Below are 19,628 nucleotides of genomic sequence, written 5' to 3' on the forward strand. Positions count from 1 at the left end.
TAGGGAATAGCATCTAACTAGGCATTTTTGTTTCTTCTTTGCTATTACTCATATGACTTGAACATAAAAAATGTACAGATATTTTACCGTGAAAAAGTATCATTTTGAGCATCTTCAACTGTGTCTACAAATAAAGAATTTTTGCAGTACTTTGAGAAGTTTTTGTCATAAGCCTCATCTAGAAAGTCTTGAAGATGTTATCCATTATGGACTGCCTAGCAGAGCTAGATATTTTGCCTAATGAAAGCAGCAACCCTACCTCTCTTCTAAGCCCTCACCTTCTCCACTACTGACAGGGGAACTTACTGCAGTTGGTAAAAATATAAAAAGAAACCTCACTCATAATCAATCTAATCTATTTCTCCTTTTTCCATAGCTATGCTACTGAGTGTCTTCTTGAGTCAGAGGCAAAAATAAGAAACCAGTACCTTGTTTGATCCTATAATCAAGTTTCTGTGAAAGAGAGTATCTGGGTCCTAAACCTACTTTCTATTCTTTGGTGTGGTCAATACCCTGGGTTTAGAAATATGTGTTCTGTTTCATGAGTTCTGACAGTATGTTTTATCTTTTTTTTTTTTTTTTTCTGAATATGCTACTAAACAGAAAGGTCATGTCTCCCACCCACAAATTAACCCAAGGCTAAAGGGCCTAAGTGACCGTTTTGGCAGGAGTTTGGACACCTTTGAACATGGTGGTGGCCACTCTTACAACCACAAACAGATTGAGGTATGAATACTTCCATTGGTGCTTCATTGGGTGGGGGACTGGATTGTTCAGTCATATTCTAGGCTTTTTTAAAAAAGTGGCAAACACTCAACCTAAACACTAAAACATAATCTTTCCCTTTTTCTCATTCCTAAGGAGGCTCATTTTTGCTCTTTTTTCCTTCAGAGAAAAAGGCAAACCCCAAACGAATGCCTCTGAAATAGATTGTTTATTGCTATATATTTAGGCAAATTCTTTACATTATGAGTGCTTTCAAAACCATCTTTATTTCCCTTCCTTTTTTTTTTTTTTTTGTATAATGCTGCATAGTAGTTAAAAAACACTTAAACATTAAGAGAAAAAAAACTCATTTGACCATGTAACAACCCTATAGAGTTGATAAAACATAATTCTGCTTTCACAGACAAAACAATGGAGGTTCAGAGAGGTCAAGTTATTTAACCAAGGCTACGAAATACTCTTGGAGTCAGAGTTATTATCCAGGATTTCTAACTCTACCAAATCCAGGTTTTCAAATTCAGTTTTCTCTGGCTGAAGTGAGGTTGGGTGCCTGGGCCTGACTGGTTGCTTTTTGCCCCATAAACTACTATAGTAGCCCCTTCATATTTAACTTTCAATAAAGCTCTTTGTTGTTTTTGTGGGATATTCTTATTACATGGGAGAAGATGGCTCATATGGCTCTTTTGAAAACCAAACCCCTTTCTCCTATAGGGACCCAGTCCTCCTTTCTCCATTATCATGCTTAATTCCTCTCTTGTATCGTTGGAGTACCTCTTGGGGACTATCAGATGCTGGAGGGTTGCTAGCTATCTGTTGAATCACAAAAAAAGGAGACAGGTTATCTCACACTGAAATACACTTTAACTTTCTGGGTTAGATCTAATACTACATTTACATTCTAACCTAGGATGGTAAACCCAGTTTAAAAAGAAGAAAACAATTACGTCTAGCAAAGTTGTATATTCAGCTCCTATTGGCTCTGCCAGTCTATACATATCAACTACTATGTGATCAATAAAGTGTCCCTTTGACATTATCTTCTCTGTTGCTTTTGAATCTGCATTTTTGGAAAATGATAGAGAAAGCTCACTTCTAAGAAGAAAGAAGAGGACAAGATCAAGGGACACCTTGGAAGTAGCCTAAGGAAGAGTTCAGACCTTGTTGCTTGCCTTCTTCCTTTCCCTTTCCCTTTGATTATAAGAAGTATATAGGGGGTTTCCACCCAGACATGACAAGGCATATACTGTTAGAATATCTGCTGTCTTCTATATAGCCAGAGGGATTTCTTTTCTAAGGCTTTCTTTTGGCTGTAGAGAAGGTGCCATATTTCTGGACGTTCTGAAAATCTACTGTGCTTAGGATTGCCAAGCAGCGAGACAACTGGACGTTAAGAACAAGCCTTTCTGTGTGATGACAGCAAGCTTACCTACTCAGGACAGATAGTTTGTTAAACTTTTAAGTGCTTGAAAGAATGTAAAAGCAAGTGGCCTTGGCTCAAATTCCAAACTTCCTCTCCTCTTCACTTTTATTTTCTCTTGAGATGTTGAGTTCTATCCCATCAACCTTCCCTTAGCCAGTTTTCTACCCAGTGTCTTCTTTTACTAATTTTCACTTAGGTTGACTTCTCTTCCCCCCACCATCACAGACCCCTGATGCCGTCAAATCTGGCTTCTGTTGGGTTTCTGGAAACCATGATGTCATATATGTGAGTACCAGACCTGTGTAGTGCTGTAGCAATGCTGATCTAGGAGCACAACATATGCCACATGCCTGCCACTTTAATGAGACTAAATACAGAATCTGGTAAGGCAGGGGGCCCTCATAGCTTTGCAGTTTAAGTTTGGGGTGGTTTGAGAGTTTCCTGTTTTTTTTCGTTTTTTTATTCTTGCTCTATTCTCTTGCTTCCACTTTTTGTACCTTTCCTTGCATGTCAGGAAACCTTTGCTTAGAAAAGATTGACCTGGTTTGAAAGGCAGGTTTCTCAAACTATCCTGGTATGAGTATAGCATGTTTATTGGGACTTCCATGAACTGCACAGTGGACACCCGTATCTAACCTGCTATAGACACTAACATTTTAAATCTTGAGCAAAAGTAGAGAGAAAATTTAATAATATCTTGCTTTATTGATTTTAAAGTCTACTTTCTTTTCTAGCTAGGGTTTTCTCCATTCCTTTGACAAGCTAAATGTCACAAGCTCTGTCAACACTCAGGATCATGATAAATTGTGGATACTAAGCATTACAATTATGTTAATGGGTTTTATTTCTAATCAGAGATTCTTAGGAAGAAAGACCACAACACGTATATACCACCACCACCTCCACACACACCCTGCTGCATTGCTCAGAAGTGGTCCTCTCTACCTGATGTACAGTTAATTTGTCCTTCAAAGGTTGTCACTTTTAACATTAATGAGCCTGGGTAATCTTAACAGTATGGTTATACTCTGGAAGCCTGAAATTTTGTTATCAGGTAGAGAAAAGGTATTTAAAATGGAAAGATCCCCCTTACGTTAGTATATTCCAGTTCTTTCTTTCTTTAAAATAAGAAAGACACAGAAAAGTTTTTTCGTTTTTCGTTTTTTTTTGGTACTCCGTGCTGATCTAAGGCATGGTTTTCTCTGCCTCAGGAGCACAGTATTAGGAGAGAGAAGGCCAAAGAATGCTATTTTTAGTTGAACAGTTCAGCAGATGGAGGCATGAATACTCATATATCTGAAGGTTGAGGGGCTTGAACCATTAATTTTGATAATGTATTTAACCCTGGGAACAATCAGAAACTGTAACTCTAAGGTTACAGTGCTTTTGACCTTTAGAGAACAGAGGGCACTTGCTACAGTAAACAATATATTATATTGCTACTTATTCCAGTTCTCTACCCGTATAAATTTCAGGACCAGTTGCCATTTGCTTTCCTCAGGTATGTTAGCATTGGTCCTTCAAGTAAGTCAAAAGGGGAGGGGGGGACCAGTATAATGAGGCAGTCATGTAAATATGGCCTTTAAATAGCTAAGGTGTTAGATTGTTTCTGAAGAAATATTGTCTCAGAAACTAAGCTCAGAATGACACATTTTTTTTAACGAAAGAGTGATTTTAATGTATAGATTCATATTTTGTTGTTACTTTCAATGTGATAGATACCTAAAGTAATTTGGTTTTGTTTTTTAATTGGAAGTAATGTTGCCTCATAGTTTATATTAAACGCAATCTGGTACCATATCGTGCAAAGTAATGCACCTGTCTCATACTTTCTTATTAAATGATGCATGCTTCTCTTTAGCAAATACAACAGCTAAATATCACACAGTTTAAGAATTTCTAATTAAAATATCTCCACATGTCAGCATATTGGTAATGTATTATTTTAATCCATTTATTTTGTTTATGAAACAGTGACATATGTTTAGATTGTGAAATACATGAGCCTTAAAAATCACTTTATTGAAGAAAATTAATTCCTACAATACTGTCTCGGTAATGTGTTCACTCACCCAGTCAGTCATTGGTGGCACTGCCAGTCTTAATGTAGAGTAGACACACTTACTAGTTTTATCTGTGTAACAGTCTTGGAATGAAGCAATAACAGTTCTTTTTCTTAGTTCCAAACGATAGGGTTTTCTTCCTTTACTTTTTTTTTAACTCATTAATTCAAACCTGTCCTCCCAAAACACTTTTTGTTGCTTTTTTTTTTAATACAATGAAGGATGGGACTGAGTGTATGTATAAGGGATTCTGAGAGACCAATCAAAATTAAAAACAAGCTAGTTACCTTTTCAAAGTTAGACATAGTAATTTGTTTGTCAGCAGGGAGATGTTTGGGTCAGCCCTGAAATAAAGTGACTGTCAGCAGTTATTCCTACAAGACAAGTAATTTCACTCAATGTATTACTGACAGATTGCTCACTTCTCTGAATCACCAGAGAAAACAAACTTAATATTGTTACAGGCAGAGTTTCTGTCTTCATTAGCTGCAGAGAATGATTTTTATCTAGCATTCAAAGCCTACCAAGCTTTAGTTGGAACATATTTTAACCAAGTTCTTATAATGACAGTATGGGTGGTAGCCTAAATGAAAGGAAGTAAATATGAAAATTTTAAAAATCAATATAAATATATTTTCACTTTTATTTGATGGGTATTATGTGTAGTTTTGGGAAGATTTGAGGAAAGGAGTATAATCAGAGCCTTAAAACACTAGAAAAACCTATCAACCATAAGTTATTCTTAAATGAAACTATTAAAGTCTTGCGAAGTTTGCAAAGATGGAGAACAATTGAATTTTTGCAAAAGTGAATACAAACACATATTTTATTTAAATGATATTGTCAGTTTTCATGCTACAACTGGAAAGTGAAGAAGTGCCCATCAACATTGAGAATGCTCTATTTCTATTTTAGTTCCAGCCTGAATCTTTATGATATTATATATAGATGCTCTTCTCTGGCTCAAACCCTGTCTTCTTGTTTGAAATCGTAAACATGCCTCAGTTCTGTGGAGGAATGAGAGGGTGAGTTAGCTGGGCTGAGTGGGCTTTGGAGGTTGTGATTTCTAATAGAGAGGTGAATAAAGAGTTGATTAGAGTGACCTACTACTAGCTACCTGATAGAGAAAAAGGAATGCACCGATTCAAAGCTTGTTCTGAGGATGCCAACCAGGGGGTTGTGCTTTGAGGGGAAATGCTTGCTTTTCTCATAATCAGCCTTTTCTCACCCACTTTGACTTTAAGAGTGTGATGGAATTTGGGAGGACCATTACAGCTGGGATTAGACGAGCTGTGGACTAATGGAATGAGCTCCATTTTGGAATCAGAATCTTGGATTAGAGTTTCCGCTATTACTTGCTATGTTGTCCTATACTGTTCTCAAATTACCTTCTTTTTTCAGTTTGTTCATTGTAAAAAGGGGATAATATTTATTCCCAGGGTTGTTGTGAATAGTAAATGGGTTAACGAGGCATGTATTAGATTTCCACAAAAATTCATTATCAGAATAGGAAAAAACTTACCAACATCCCAATAAGCAGTCATTTCTACTCTAGCTTTGCTGCCTAAGTGCTTCTGAGGGGCAGCTCTGATCTACTCTGACCTAGCTCTTATTCAGAATGTGTCACTGAATTCAGGGATTTTTGTCTCTTTTGTTTACTGTTGAATCCTCAATGTTGCCTGGGACAGTAGTTGGTAAAATGAATGAATTAATGAATTCCCTCTTTGGTGGCAATCTGGGACTCAAGCTTCTTTGGAAATTTTTTTTTTTTTTTTTTGGATATGTTCAGCCAAGTGCTCTGTCTTTAGGAGGCATTATTTCATGTAAAGAACTTTTCATTTCTAGGTAGTCTTCTTAAGAAAAATGGCAGGTGTCAAGTGAATCTTGATGGAGATCAACAAAATATAGGCAGATCAGAGAAGGATGCAAAATATTAAGACATTTCCTAGTGTTTGGAAATCTGACCTATTTTATTCAAAGAAGCAGAATAAGTTTATACTACCACTTCCAACATTACTAACACTTAAAACATTGGGTAAACTCGATTTTCTCTTAGAAATTTTATCTTCAGTTGATTTTCAGGTAGTATCTAAAAGTTGAGAGAGTATGGCTCTTCTCACCAAGCTCTGTTAATCACTGTGTTTAAGTTATTTGATTGATGGAATGGTTAGCTGTACTCACAGAGATGGTTTAGTAGGAGCGCAAGACCTTGGAATTACAAAGTCAGTGCCGTCCTCTATCTTTCCTAGTGTAACATCTCCACCAACATTCATTTAGCTCCAGCCTTACTAATTAATACACACAACAGGGAACTCCTAGTATGTGAATACTTGTATTTAAACAGACTGCTTGTAACATGCAGTGGTTTCTAAAATAATGACAGGTATTTCTATTCCTGTTTTTACCAAACTGGAGTTTTGAAGTATTGTTTGGTTGGTATCATGTATCATATATCTGTATGCTTATGTGTTATAATGAGCTACCTTGAAATTAAGAGAGATGATGTGATTAAGAACATAGGGGAAGGTTTGAAGGCAAAACATTCTAGTGTTTTAGAAAATGCTTCACTCCAGTTTCCAACCACAGAATAAGTCAGGATATGCAACATTCACGAAACTTAAATCAGAAAAAGATGTGGTGAAATATTTTGACATGTTGGGTAACAGAAGAGACTGAGCAGAACAAAAACATTTTTAAACCACTTTATTGAAGTATGAGTGACATACAAAAGCTGCACATACTTAATATATACAACTGGATGAGTTTGGAGATAAGTATTGGAGATAAGTACCTATGTAACCATACCACAATCTATGCCATAAACATCCATCACCTACAAAAGTTTCCTCTCACCATTATTATTATAATAATTATTATTATTATTACTATTTTGTGTGATAAGAACATTTAACATAAGAGCTACCCTCTTAGCAAGTTTTTAAGTATACAGTACAGTATTATTAACTATAGGCTTTATGTTATACAGTAGATGTCTAGGATTTACTTACTTTGCATAACTGAAACTTTGTGCCCTTTGACTAATACTTCCCGTTTCCCCTCTCCCACCCCCTGGCAACCACCATTCTACTCTCTGATTCTATGAGTTTGACTATTTTAGATTCCTCATATAAGTGGTATCACATAGTATTTGTCTTCTGTGTCTGGTTTAACTTAGCATAATGTCTTCCAATTTCATCCATGTTGTTGCAAGTGGCAGCATTTCCTCCTTCTTTAAGGCTGAATAATAGTCCATTTTATGTACATATTACATTTTCTTGATCCATTCATCCATCAATGGACATTTAGGTTGCTTTCATGCCTTAGCTATTGTGAATAATGCTGCAGTGAACATGGGAGTGAAGATACCTCTTTGAAATCTTGATATCAATTCCTTTGGAGATATATCCAAAAGTTTCAGGCCTTACATTTAAGTCTTTTACATTTAAGTCTTCCATTTCAAGGTAATTTTTTTTTTGTATGGTTTAAGATAAAGGTCCAATATCATTATTTTGCTTGTGAATATTCAGTTTTCCCAATGCCATTTATTGAAGAGACTATCCTTTCCCCACTGGGTATTCTTGTTACCATTGTCAAAGATCATTTGACTGTATTTGTGTAGGCTTATTTCTGGGCTCTCTATTCTGTTCCGTTGGTCTATATAGTCATTGTATGTCAGTATCATTTTTTTTATTACTATAGCTTTGTGATACATTTTGAAATCAAGAGGTGTGAGGCCTCTAGTTCTTGTTCAAGTTTGCTTTGGATATTTGGGGTCTTTTGTGGTTGCATGTGAATTTTAGGATTGTTTTTTTTATTTCTGTAAAAAATTCCATTGGCACTTTGATAGGGATTGCATTGAATCTGTAGATCACTTTGAGTAGTATGGACATTTTAACAATTTTAATTCTTATAATCCAAAAGTATTTTTACGTGATATTTTAATTAAAAAGGATTGAGAAGCTACACACAGCTGGAGAGATTCCCCTCATAGATGTGCCCTAGTAGAGGGATAAAACTTCTGACCAGTAATGCTAGCGGATACTTACTACTATTCTGCCAATTCTTCCTTTCTGTTTTACTTGTAGAAAAGTTCATATCCTACAGGTATGCATGTTTATGCAAATCCATATAAAATGGAAATTCAGGGACTACTTATAACAATTTAAGCTCTCCGTACTGATTTGAAACCATCTTGCTTTATTTTGACTGTTCTAGATTATTAGGATTAAGATAATAACCAGATTCCCTTATATATCTTCCAAGCCTAAATGGCACTAATAATGGATTATTTTCTCAATTAAATGTAGATAAGCACTAAACACCTACTGTGTACTAAACATCTACTGTATTGGTTGCTGTATGGATAAAAAAGTCATATGTTTCCTTCTTTCATTCCTTTCATAACTGGTGACATCAGTACAGCCATCTTGAGTCACATTGAGAGGAATTAATTTAACATTCTTTTTTTTTCCAGCTGTATAAGTACCGATTCCAAATCTTACAGTCATTTAATGCTAGTTTAGCTAAATATTTACATTTCCTTTTAATAGACAAAAATGGAGGAAACAGAGCTAAATTTATTTCCCAAGGCTTCCACCCTCTTGGTCATTTGGTGAAGTAAAGACTCAGTGAAAATTCTTAATTTCCAGTATACTGCACTGAGTTCATTTCTTACTGTGTGTTTCTCTTATAGTACCAGCTATAATACCTGTAAACAACCTTTGATGTCATAATATATATTAACCTAGACCATGATCCTTGGTATCAGTAATTTCCCTAATGCTATTAACTCTGGAGCAGAATGAACTAGAAAAAAAAAAAAAAAGATAGATATGGATACAAATTTTATTGCTTAAAATGTATATGTGTTGGCTATCTCAAACCTTCCAAAGTGCAAACATACAGTGCTCGTTTGAAGCCAGATTGGAATAGAGTTGCTTTTAATCTAGAAAATCCATTTTGGGGATATTTATCAGGTTTTCACTCTAATTCACTTAGTCATTTAAATTAAACAAATAATGAAGTATTACATCTTTTCTTTTAAAATTCCTATTACTTGAAATTATACCTGTTAGCTTTGAATGACTGTGACAATGTCATGAAATTTATTGTCTCTTGGAGTTGCATCAAAATCTTTTTTTAAAAAGGAAGCTTATAAATGATCATGCTCAGGAAATTTGAAAAAGTTTGTGTGAAAATCAAAACAACAAATTTACTTATTCAGTTATTTAACAAGTATTTATTTAGTGGCTATAACGTGCAGTCCTCAACCGGAGGCAATGTTGCCCCCTAGAGTTCAGTTGACAGCGTCTGGAGACAGTTTTGATTGTTATGACTTGGGGTGGGGGTGGAGGTGCTACTGGCATCTAGTGGGTAGAGGTCAGGGATGCTGTTGAATACCCTACAACGCACAGCTTAGCCCCCCACAACCAAAAAGTATCCAGTCCCAACTATCAGTAGTGCTGAGGTTCAGAAAACCTGTGTAAAACAAAGTCCTCGTCCTAGGGAGTTTACATGCTAGCTGGGGAAAGAGAAAATAGGGAAAGAAATATTTACTAAAGAGTTGGGATTGCAAATCTTACTCGTCTTAACAGAAATATCCCACCTCCCTATCTACCTGTCCACCTGAACCTGTATGTGCAGGTTTAAAAAGACTGAGACCTATATGATTGTTTCTCCTGAGTGCTTTGCTTCGCTTTGATCTTCAAAACTAAGACTTTTATTCTAGTCAGTCACTTCTGGCTACAACAGTCACGGTTCTCCTCAGGCTCATTTTCTCAGTTGTATTAAGCACACCGTGTACTCTGGCTTTTGGTAAAGTAATATTATTTCTGACTATAATAGTGTATAAATCTATCTTTCCAAGTAAAGTAAATATGAAATTTGGTGAGGACATGGGAGATGTTTGTTAGTTTTTATAGGAGGCTGTTTGTTGAGATCCCATAGGATGAGTGGAATCACTCTTGGCAGAGAACCTGTATTTGATGTGTGACTTGAATATTACAAAGGAAGCCTGACTTTCTTTCTAAAAACAAAACTAAACAAAACAGATTTAAGAATAGTATGAATATTATATGTATGTATATGTATATACGTATACCTACATATATACGTATACATACATGTATATAATACGTATTGCATAGTATTTTAAAGTTTAATAAGCAATTTATATTTAGGTTTTATAATAAATATGCTTTAATATTATCCCCATATTTTAGAAGAAGAAAAGGAGGCTCAGAGGGAAGTGACTTGGACCAGATTACTTATCTATTAAACAAAACAGGGCCATAATGCGTGGTTTAAGTGCATTTTAAAATTTACTTCTTGATCAGAATTCTTTGCTTTAAACTGTGCTGTATGTAGGTATGCAGGAAGCACAGTCATTTAGAAGCTTTCTGCACGACTTATTCTCCTCTTATTATAATATTCAAGTGAATTAAAAATAATCTAATTGAACTATAAAGGGGAAAAATTCAAAGCCAACATCACATTCTTGGGATCTCAAAGAGTTCATGTATTTTTCCAAATTTCTAGTTAACTGTCCAGAAGAAGCTTCAAGCCTAATAGAATTAACCAATATAAGAATGATCATGAAATATGTCTTATTCTGTAGCTTCCTTTTGAGGAAGATGCTTAGAATGTTTTTGCTGAATGCTGAGCTCTATTCTTTTGAGAGTTTCTGGGCCTGTCTTAACATTTCAGTTTTGATGAGTCTCCTGGAGTAGCTGGGGAGTGTGTCCTTGCCCGTGCCTAGCCTGTGCTGCCGTCTGAGCGCGTCCGGCCGGTTGCATGCCAGCAGATGAAGCAGATGCTCGACCACACTGGAATGGAGCGCCTGCTGCATCAGGAGCTGGGGATTTCTCCTGACATCTGGACGTTGCTGGGTCGGGAAGCCTGCCTCGGGCCAGGAGGCTGCGGGAGCTGTGGGGCAGAGAGCGTAGAGTCTTTGCTGCTCTTTAAGCGATTAGGGCACCGAAGCGGCAATAATATTGAATTATCGCTTGGCTGCTTTCTTCTCCGCAATCTTGGGACAATAGAAGAGTCAGGAAGGAGCATTTACAGTAAAGCCATGTTCAGAGAGACAAGACTAATTATAGAGTATTAAAGAGCTTTATTTTAAATGATTTAATTTACAGACAGCTCTGGACAGTATATGAAACTTTTTAGAACCATAAACCTGGTAGCTTAAAGAGACTTTTCTAATTTAAAACGGCTAGTATAGAACCATTATTTCAGCAGTTTTCTAATTTTTGAAAGTTTGGTCAAGGTGTGCCACTGAAGATACAGCACCTGCTAAAAAAAGAGAAAATGTACAGATGCTTGTAGTTGCTGGGGAAAAGTTCTCTAGCTTGAGGGGAAGGAAGACTTTAAGAGATTGACTGAATTATGCACTGGCTTTTACAGTTTCACTTTATCACACTGAAAACTGGTCTGCATTTGCTACCCAGAGCTGAAACCATTTATTACACCAATTTCCTTTATGATATGTGTTATTTAAGCACAATAGATGTGGAAATGGGTAGTTTAAAATGTATTTTGCGATGAACAGTTGTCACATTATGTTGCTTTTCCTCTTATAATTTTTCATTAGTGAGACCTCTGTGTTCAAAGAAGCCTTCTTATAAACAGATTACGGCCATTTGTGTTCATAGTAATATATTGGAGAAGAACGCTATGTTGCTCTCACTTAACCTTTAGTATTCTAAGGGGGTTATATTTAATTAACACTGGTGAGAGGCTGACCTGAGAGGCTGTGGAAAGCGACTGAGCTGCATTTTCCAAGCTCTGCTCTAGTCAGCTGGGAGAGAAATTAAAAAAAAAAAATTAGAAAGTACTATTTTCTGAAATTTCCTCTAACTAAGCTGTATTTCAACGGGCCATTTAATGCTCAAATGGACAAAGGTATTACTTCAGTCATTGAATTGTATCAAACTCCTTCTCAGAGGCCCAGTTTAAAAACTCTATAGGAAAAGTGGTTTAGCATCACATTCTCAATGGATTATTGCTCGATCTGCTTAAAAATAAAAAAGCAAATAATTGTTTTTTTAAAAAAAAAAAAAGGAAGGAGAAACACTCACTGTCACTAAATGGAGTGGAGCATGTGCCCCAACCAGTCCTCAGTGCACTGGGATTGCCCGCCAGAATTTAGGAGCTCCTTAGACCACATGGAGAAAGATACTCCTCTCTGAAGTGCTAACCTGCTCGGAACATCTTCCTTACCTCCCAGGAATTGTTTGCTCCAGGGCCCAAGGGGCAGTCCCTGACTAATGAATGCATAGTTATATCACTGGCTTAGACATAGCAAAACAGAGAGAGTGAGAGCAAGAATGAGAAGCTTTGTTGAGAAAGTAGAGGCCTAGATGTGACTGATTTGGGTGAAAGTCCTCCACTTTTCCATCCATTTATCAATGGTTTTAATAAAGAGGCACTGCTTAGTTGCAGAACAAAATAGTCATATATAACTCATTTATATCCAACCATACTATTCCTGATTTTAGATCCACCTCTGCCACGTTTACTGATTATGAACACTTAACACCAAATACAGATATACCTCACTGTGAAACAGGAAAATGACGTATATCATCAGGTGATGATTTGCCACTGTGTATTCGAAAACCATGCTCACTCTTTATTTAGTACCTAGTTTGTTCTCTGACATGCTTTCTGTCTATACAATAGCGAATGGCTTGAGGTTTCGAGAAGTCGGTTCCACAAGACCTCTTCAATTAAAAGAACTATGTGACCATGAGCTAATGTTCTCTGAGCCTCAGTCTCCTCAGCTATGAAATGGGGATAATGAAACCTCCCATGTTGTGAGGATTAAATGAAGTAACATAAACACCATTTCTCTCCACATCCTTATACTTGTATCCCTCGTATTACTTCATTAATTCAACATATTTTTAGAACACATACAGTGTACTTAAGGTACTCTGTTAGGCAAGCAAGCTAAACAAGTTCCTGCCTTCTTATCGTAATAGCCTAGGGACGAAAGCAATTAAATGAGCAATACTTCAAAGTGATAAGAACAGATAAGGTATGGCTGACCATTTGGTACGTGTGTATACAAGTATACTCATTTATTGGTTGGCCAAGCTGGTTGTGTAAAGGTTCTTTGAAATCTTTTTGTCTTAATGCCTATGCCCGATGACCTCACCTAAGTTAAAAAAGCATGAGGCCTAGTGCAGGGCTCTTTAGCAAGAAGTGATAATCAGGCAGCAATTAAGGTACTTTAAACTGGACTTGCCACCAATCAAGAAATAGTGCCACAGGACTTCCCTGGTGGTGCAGTGGTTGAGAATCCACATGCAGGGGACACGGGTTCCAGCCCTGGTCCGGGAAGATCCCACATGCTGCGGAGCAACTAAGCCCGTGTGCCACAACTACTGAACCTGCGCTCTAGAGCCCGTGAGCCACAACTACTGAGCCCGCGCACCACAGCTGCTGAAGCCCGTGCACCTAGAGCCCATGCTCTGCTACAAGAGAAGCCACTGCAATGAGAAGCCCACACACCGCGACGAAGAGTAGCCCCCTGCTCGCTGCAAGTAGAGAAAGCCCACGCACAGCAACGAAGACCCAATGCAGCCAAAATAAATAAATAAATAAATAAAATTAATTAATTAATTAAAAAAAAGAAAGAGTGACACAATATTGAAAGAAAAGCCTTCACAAATAGACAATGAGATTGTCAAACTGCATAGATTTTCAGAGTTAGAAAGGCGTTTAGAGGCCTAGAGTTAGGTCAAATCCTAACTCTACCACTAGTTCCATGAGCTTGAGCAAATTAATCTTTCTATACCCAGATTCTATTAAATGGATATGGGGACACCTATCCCCATAGAGCAGTTGTGAGAAATAAATAAGAAAATGCTTGTGAAAGATGCTTCACATACTGTCAAGTATCATATGAATCTTTTGGTTTTATAGTTGAAGAGACTGAGGCCTAGAGAGATAGATTAACTTGACCAAAGCTACACAGCTTGTAAGTGGCCTGAGTTAGGGTGTGTAGAATTGTGAGGGAACAGTGTGAAGAACTAAATTTTATGACTTCTTGTAAATAAATTTTGGATGAAAAACTGAATTTAAACGTATGGCCAAGAGGATAATATATCTCATGCTTCTGCTGATTCTAAGTGGGGGTGGGCGGGGATGAGGTTCTGTAGAGATATATGTTTTACAATTGAATGTCCCAACTTAATGAAGATTCTCCTTTAAAAATACAAAATAAGGGCTTCCCTGGTGGCGCAGTGGTTGAGAATCTGCCTGCCAATGCAGGGGACACGGGTTCGAGCCCTGGTCTGGGAAGATCCCACATGCCACGGAGCAGCTGGGCCCGTGAGCCACAATTACTGAGCCTGTGCGTCTGGAGCCTGTGCTCCGCAACAAGAGAGGCTGCAATAGTGAGAGGCCCGCGCACCGCGATGAAGAGTGGCCCCCGCTTGCTGCAACTAGAGAAAGCCCTTGCACAGAAACGAAGACCCAACACAGCCATAAATAAATAAATAAATAAATAAATAAAAATTTTAAAAAATGACTAATACTGTAAAAAAAAAATAAAAATAAAAATACAAAATAAGGCATATTAAAGTATAAGACCCTGTAACAGTACTGGTAGTAGTGACAAGGCCAGAATGTAAATTTATATAAACATGAAAAATCATTAATTGTTTAACTAGTTCACTCATACATTAATTCCCCACATGTTTATTAAGTGCCTACTGTGTAGTAAGTACTCTTCTGTATTTGGGGGATACTAAACTGGATAGAACTTGATCCCTGCCCTCAGAGGCCCCATGGTCTGGTAAACAATGTGATAATTATTAAAGTATATATGTTTCCAAAATAAAAATGCTATGGGAGGAGAAAGTGTTAAGCTCTGCCTGGGGAAGTATTGGCAATCTTCATGGATGAGGTGATGTTAAAATGAATCTCGAAAGGAGAGTAGAAGTTCACTGGGTCTATGGGAGAAGGAATCAGAATGGCAGAGATACAGAGGAGATAAAAAGCACTCCAGACAAAGAGCACAGTCTGCCCATCGGTGTAGAAGCACTAGACAGCATGGCACACTCAGGAAACAACAAATGGTCTGGCACAGGCTGAGTGTACAGGAGCAATAGGAGGTGAGATTGGAAACGTAAGCAAGGGGTCAGATCACAAAGTGCCTTTTACACCACACTTCGGAATTTGCAATGCATGTGGTAGACATAATTTATTCACACCATAAGTGGTAAAGTGGTATAAGGTATAGAGAACAACTTTATGATGTGATATTCCTCTATTAATTTGATCTCTAGTTTACATCTCCCATTACACTAGATTCAATAGTTAGGAAACTACGTTTGTTAAGATTCATAGTCCCTTTAGTGCAATGGTACCCTGTGGCAAGTGAAACTGTGCAAATAGTGTAATGATACATGCAGAATAAACAAAACTGTTTAAGATTGAAGCAAAGCCAAGGTCCAACCATTTCCCTGGGATGTGGGGAAATCTTGTAATCTGCAGTTTGTACTAAACCCCATCATATTTAGCACATTGCTTCACAGTGAATGGGCCTTGATACTATATTTCAACCAAATGATGAAGCAAGGAGTAAAATATATAAAGAAAAGCTACGGTTCTTCTAATTGTTAATGCCTTGCAATTATGCCCCTTTCTGGAATAATAAAATGTTCCTTGGCAGAGGTCAGGATCTCTGCCACTGACTTATTTAACAGATCTTCTTAACATCTGTCCTGCAGACTGTGCACTTTATTTGTAGACAAGAGACCCAACAGACTTAGCCTGCTGTGTCCCTTTTTCACATTCACACAGCTGTGGATTAACTCAGACTTTCCAGAAGAGGACCAACCAGAAGGGATAGTAATGTTATTGGCTGATTCTAAAAAGATGGGAAAAAAGAGCAGAAACAAATGTTGCCCTAGTACAATTCAGTGTTTTTAGGGTGACAATTACCAGTCTGTTGTAAAAAGGAATAAAAGCAGCTATTTCACTAAAAAAGGAAAGTCTATTCATATCTGTGTGGGAACCTAATCAGGCTCTTGTTTCCAATGACGATGACTCCACAGCCGCACCAGGTCTGCGACAAGAATGCTCCTTTTGTATGCCGATAATGTGGAAACGATAAAATTTCCTTTAAGAGACATATGTGTTTACATCATGAGATGTGTTATTTGACAAAATGCTTTGTTCTCCTCGTATTTTCCATGCGGAGTTTCATGCTGTGTTGTTTGGCTGGAAATCTTTGATTAACTAGAATTAGTTGCTGAAATAAAATAGACACTTTTGTTTTATGAGTCCTCTTGCTGAGCTGTAAATTATAGTAAAACATATAAGAAGTGACAGAAAGAAGTGCTGATTTGAACCTCTGACCCACGACAGGCACAAAAACATAAGATTATTCCTTCAAAGAGCTGCAGAGAGACATAAATATTCCATGGTCCGCTTGGAATTATGCCCTCTTAACAAACTAAGGTTGTGATTTTACATCGTGTAACGAGCGTTTTCTAGAGGTGTTACGGTAGGCTTAGAGGAGATACTGAGATTTCGAAAATCCCCCCCTAAATTAGAACTTTGAATGCTTAAGGGGTTTTCTCTGTCCAACAATGGACAATGAAAACAAGAACAAAGCAAAGTTCCTGTTCCCTAAATGAATAGCCAAGGGTGGTTTCCCTTTTTCCAGAGAAGTGGTACATTTTATAAACCTTAAGCCTTTCTCAAAGCTACGTTTGGCCCTTAGTGTGAACATTTTAGTTCTATGGAGCAGTCTTTGGGTACTAGCCCAAAGGAATGGGCTGGGAGGCGAGACACTACTAAAAGCAGAACAGAAATTCTAATAGCCTAAACACTCCCTGTGTTGCAGGGCTTGGTGTCCATTCTGCTCAGGATTTTTGTAGTTGTTGTTGTTAAACAATTTTACAGGATTATTTTTAAACTTTTAGCTAACATAAGATCTCTGTTTTGGGCTTTACTGTAAGTAAAACCTACCTAACTGTCCTCTGTCAAAACTCTATTTGTTATGGATGTGTTAACTAACCTTATTGTGGTAATCATTTCACAATAGATACATATATTAAATTGTCACGTGTCCGCGTTAAAGTTACACAACTCTATTTACCAATTATATCTCAATAAATCTGGGAGAAAAAAAAAAAACTAATTGTTCCCAGTGATGGTGTTTCAGTAGTAATTTGTAAATGTATCATATTGTGTCTTTCTTCCTCTCTCCTTCCTATTCTTGCTTTGAGCACCTGAAAGACAGCCTATCTTCTTCATCTTTGTATTCCTAATACATTTTTGCTAAATTGAATAAAAATGCCAAGTATTTTCTGAATAAGATCTTTGGAGTGACATCTGTTAAACAGAATATACCGATAAGGATTTAAGAGCCTACAGGTTTTGAGTCTTTATGGTGAGCCCCTGTTTTAAGTATTTTATGTGCATTAACTTATTTATTTATTCCATACAGCAGATCTTTTGGAGTAGGTGCTATCATTTTCCCATTTCAAAGATGTGGAAATTTAAGGCACTGAGAGATTAAATAACTTGCCCGAGGTCACATAATTAGTAGGTTGTGACTGAAGAGTGTGCACGCTTAGTCACCGTGTTGTCCTCCCTCTCACAACAGCATATAAACCTTAGTTTTCTAAGTTTCTTCTTCAGTCCTTTATATTAACCATTACCCACTTCATCTGCTAGAATGATTTTCCAAGGTGGATTATTGAGATAGGTGTCAGTATCATATCTAGTGACATTAAAGCACATTATATGTTTATTACAAACTATTTGAATGATTTTTACTACGGCTGCTGTGTACAAGGTTATTATTCCTTTCTGCTAATTAGGGAGTTAGCCATAGGTATTACTGTAGGATACAGATGGCATATTTACATACTGCAAAATACACTGAAGTTCTCCAATTGGAAATACTAATAATTTGCAGTCTGAAAATGATAGTTCGTGGAGGTGGCTCTGAAACAGGGTAAAACATTTATTTGAATTTTAAAAATACAGAAGAAAATATAAGAGTAAGGGACGAATAGGATAGTTTGCATTATTTCTTACGGAGTTTACTGGATCACTGAAAAGTGAATTCAAAATACATCCTTATCTCTCAATATTTATTACAAATGCACATTTCATGTTATTATTATTATATATATTTTTAAAAAGATTTATTTATTTATTTTATTTATTATTTTTGGCTGCGTCAGGACTTAGTTGCGGCACATGGACACTTCGTTTTGGTGCGCGGGCTTCTCTTTAGTTGTGGCGTGTGGGTTTTCTCTTCCCTAGTTGTGGCACGCAGGCTCCAGGGCGTGTGGGCTCTGTAGTTTGCGGCCCGCAGGCTCTCTAGTTGAGGCGCACAAGCTCAGTAGTCGTGGCATGCGGGCTTAGCTGCCCCGCGGCATGTGGGATCTTAGTTCCCTGACCAGGGATCGAAGCTGCGTCCCCTGCATTGTAAGGCAGATTCTCTACCGCTGGACCACCAGGGACATCCCTCATGTTATTATTAATATGAGATTTAAAAAATAAATCTGTACATTTCATTGTAGGTATAAAATTTTGTTCATTAGCATAATTCTAGTGTTCAACCTTCCAAAGTCTCCTGAGAAATTAAAGGCCAGTTTAAAACAGTTTACAGTTTGAAAACAGTAAAAACATTTTCATATAATAAACACATTTATTTCCAACCAGCAACATTTGTTCTGTCCATTCATTAAAGGGAAAAATTAGCATTTAGAAAATATACTTTCATGCATTTTTTCCCAAATATGTATTTATAACAATTTTAAAACTTTTTTCATTGCATACTTACCCGTATTTGTCTTCATTCTGTGTTGTTTTGGAGGCTTCCTTATGGATGGAAATCGAAAGGCATAGAAGCTGGGCAGTTGTAGAATATTTTTCAAGCAATAGCATCTGGTTTCTTGGCAATCATCATGGGCCAAGGCAAGGCAGCCCTGGCATATCTCCAGATTTTCCTGTGGGTATTGCTGAGGGATTTCCAGGTCTGCCATGTTGCTGTAATGGTGTTTCCTAGAAACCCAGAAACTCAGAATGGAATCCAAAGTCTGTCTGATAGTACACAAAGTCTGCATGATCTGGCCCCCTTGCTATCTTTTTGACACCTGACCTATTACCCTTTGCCCAGCTCACTCAGCTGTAGCCACACTGGCCTCCTTGCTGTTTCTCAAACATTCTAAGCACAAGCACACCCTTGGCCTTAGGACTTTTCACCTGTCCTTTGCTTCTGCCTGTGATGCTATCCCCAGATAATGACCTGGTTTGCTCCCTCACTTCTTTTGGGTCTGTATTCAAATGTCGTCTTCTTTTAGTTTTTCTGACCTCCTCTATATTTCTTGCATAGTACCTGGCCAGTAGTAGCCACTCAATAAATAGTTTTTGAATGAGCT

The 19,628-nt window shown here is 37.3% G+C and overlaps 1 protein-coding gene across 15 annotated transcripts in view; it reads left to right on the forward strand.

The window, feature by feature from the left end:
* SOX6 (SRY-box transcription factor 6) overlaps positions 1-19,628 on the forward strand; it is a 618,861-nt gene that overhangs the window by 496,641 nt on the left and 102,592 nt on the right. For 13 of the 15 annotated variants that reach the window (XM_082341482.1, XM_082341472.1, XM_082341483.1 and 10 more), the window contains one exon: positions 604-726. The exons of the other annotated variants lie outside the window; for them this stretch is intronic. In XM_082341482.1, coding sequence (XP_082197608.1) covers positions 604-726 — 123 coding nt within the window. The remainder of the gene's footprint in view (positions 1-603; positions 727-19,628) is intronic. 15 annotated transcript variants of the gene reach the window in all.

This window comes from Balaenoptera borealis (genome assembly GCF_965194805.1).
Source record: "Balaenoptera borealis genome assembly, chromosome: 11".
Taxonomy (NCBI): Eukaryota; Metazoa; Chordata; class Mammalia; order Artiodactyla; family Balaenopteridae; genus Balaenoptera; species Balaenoptera borealis.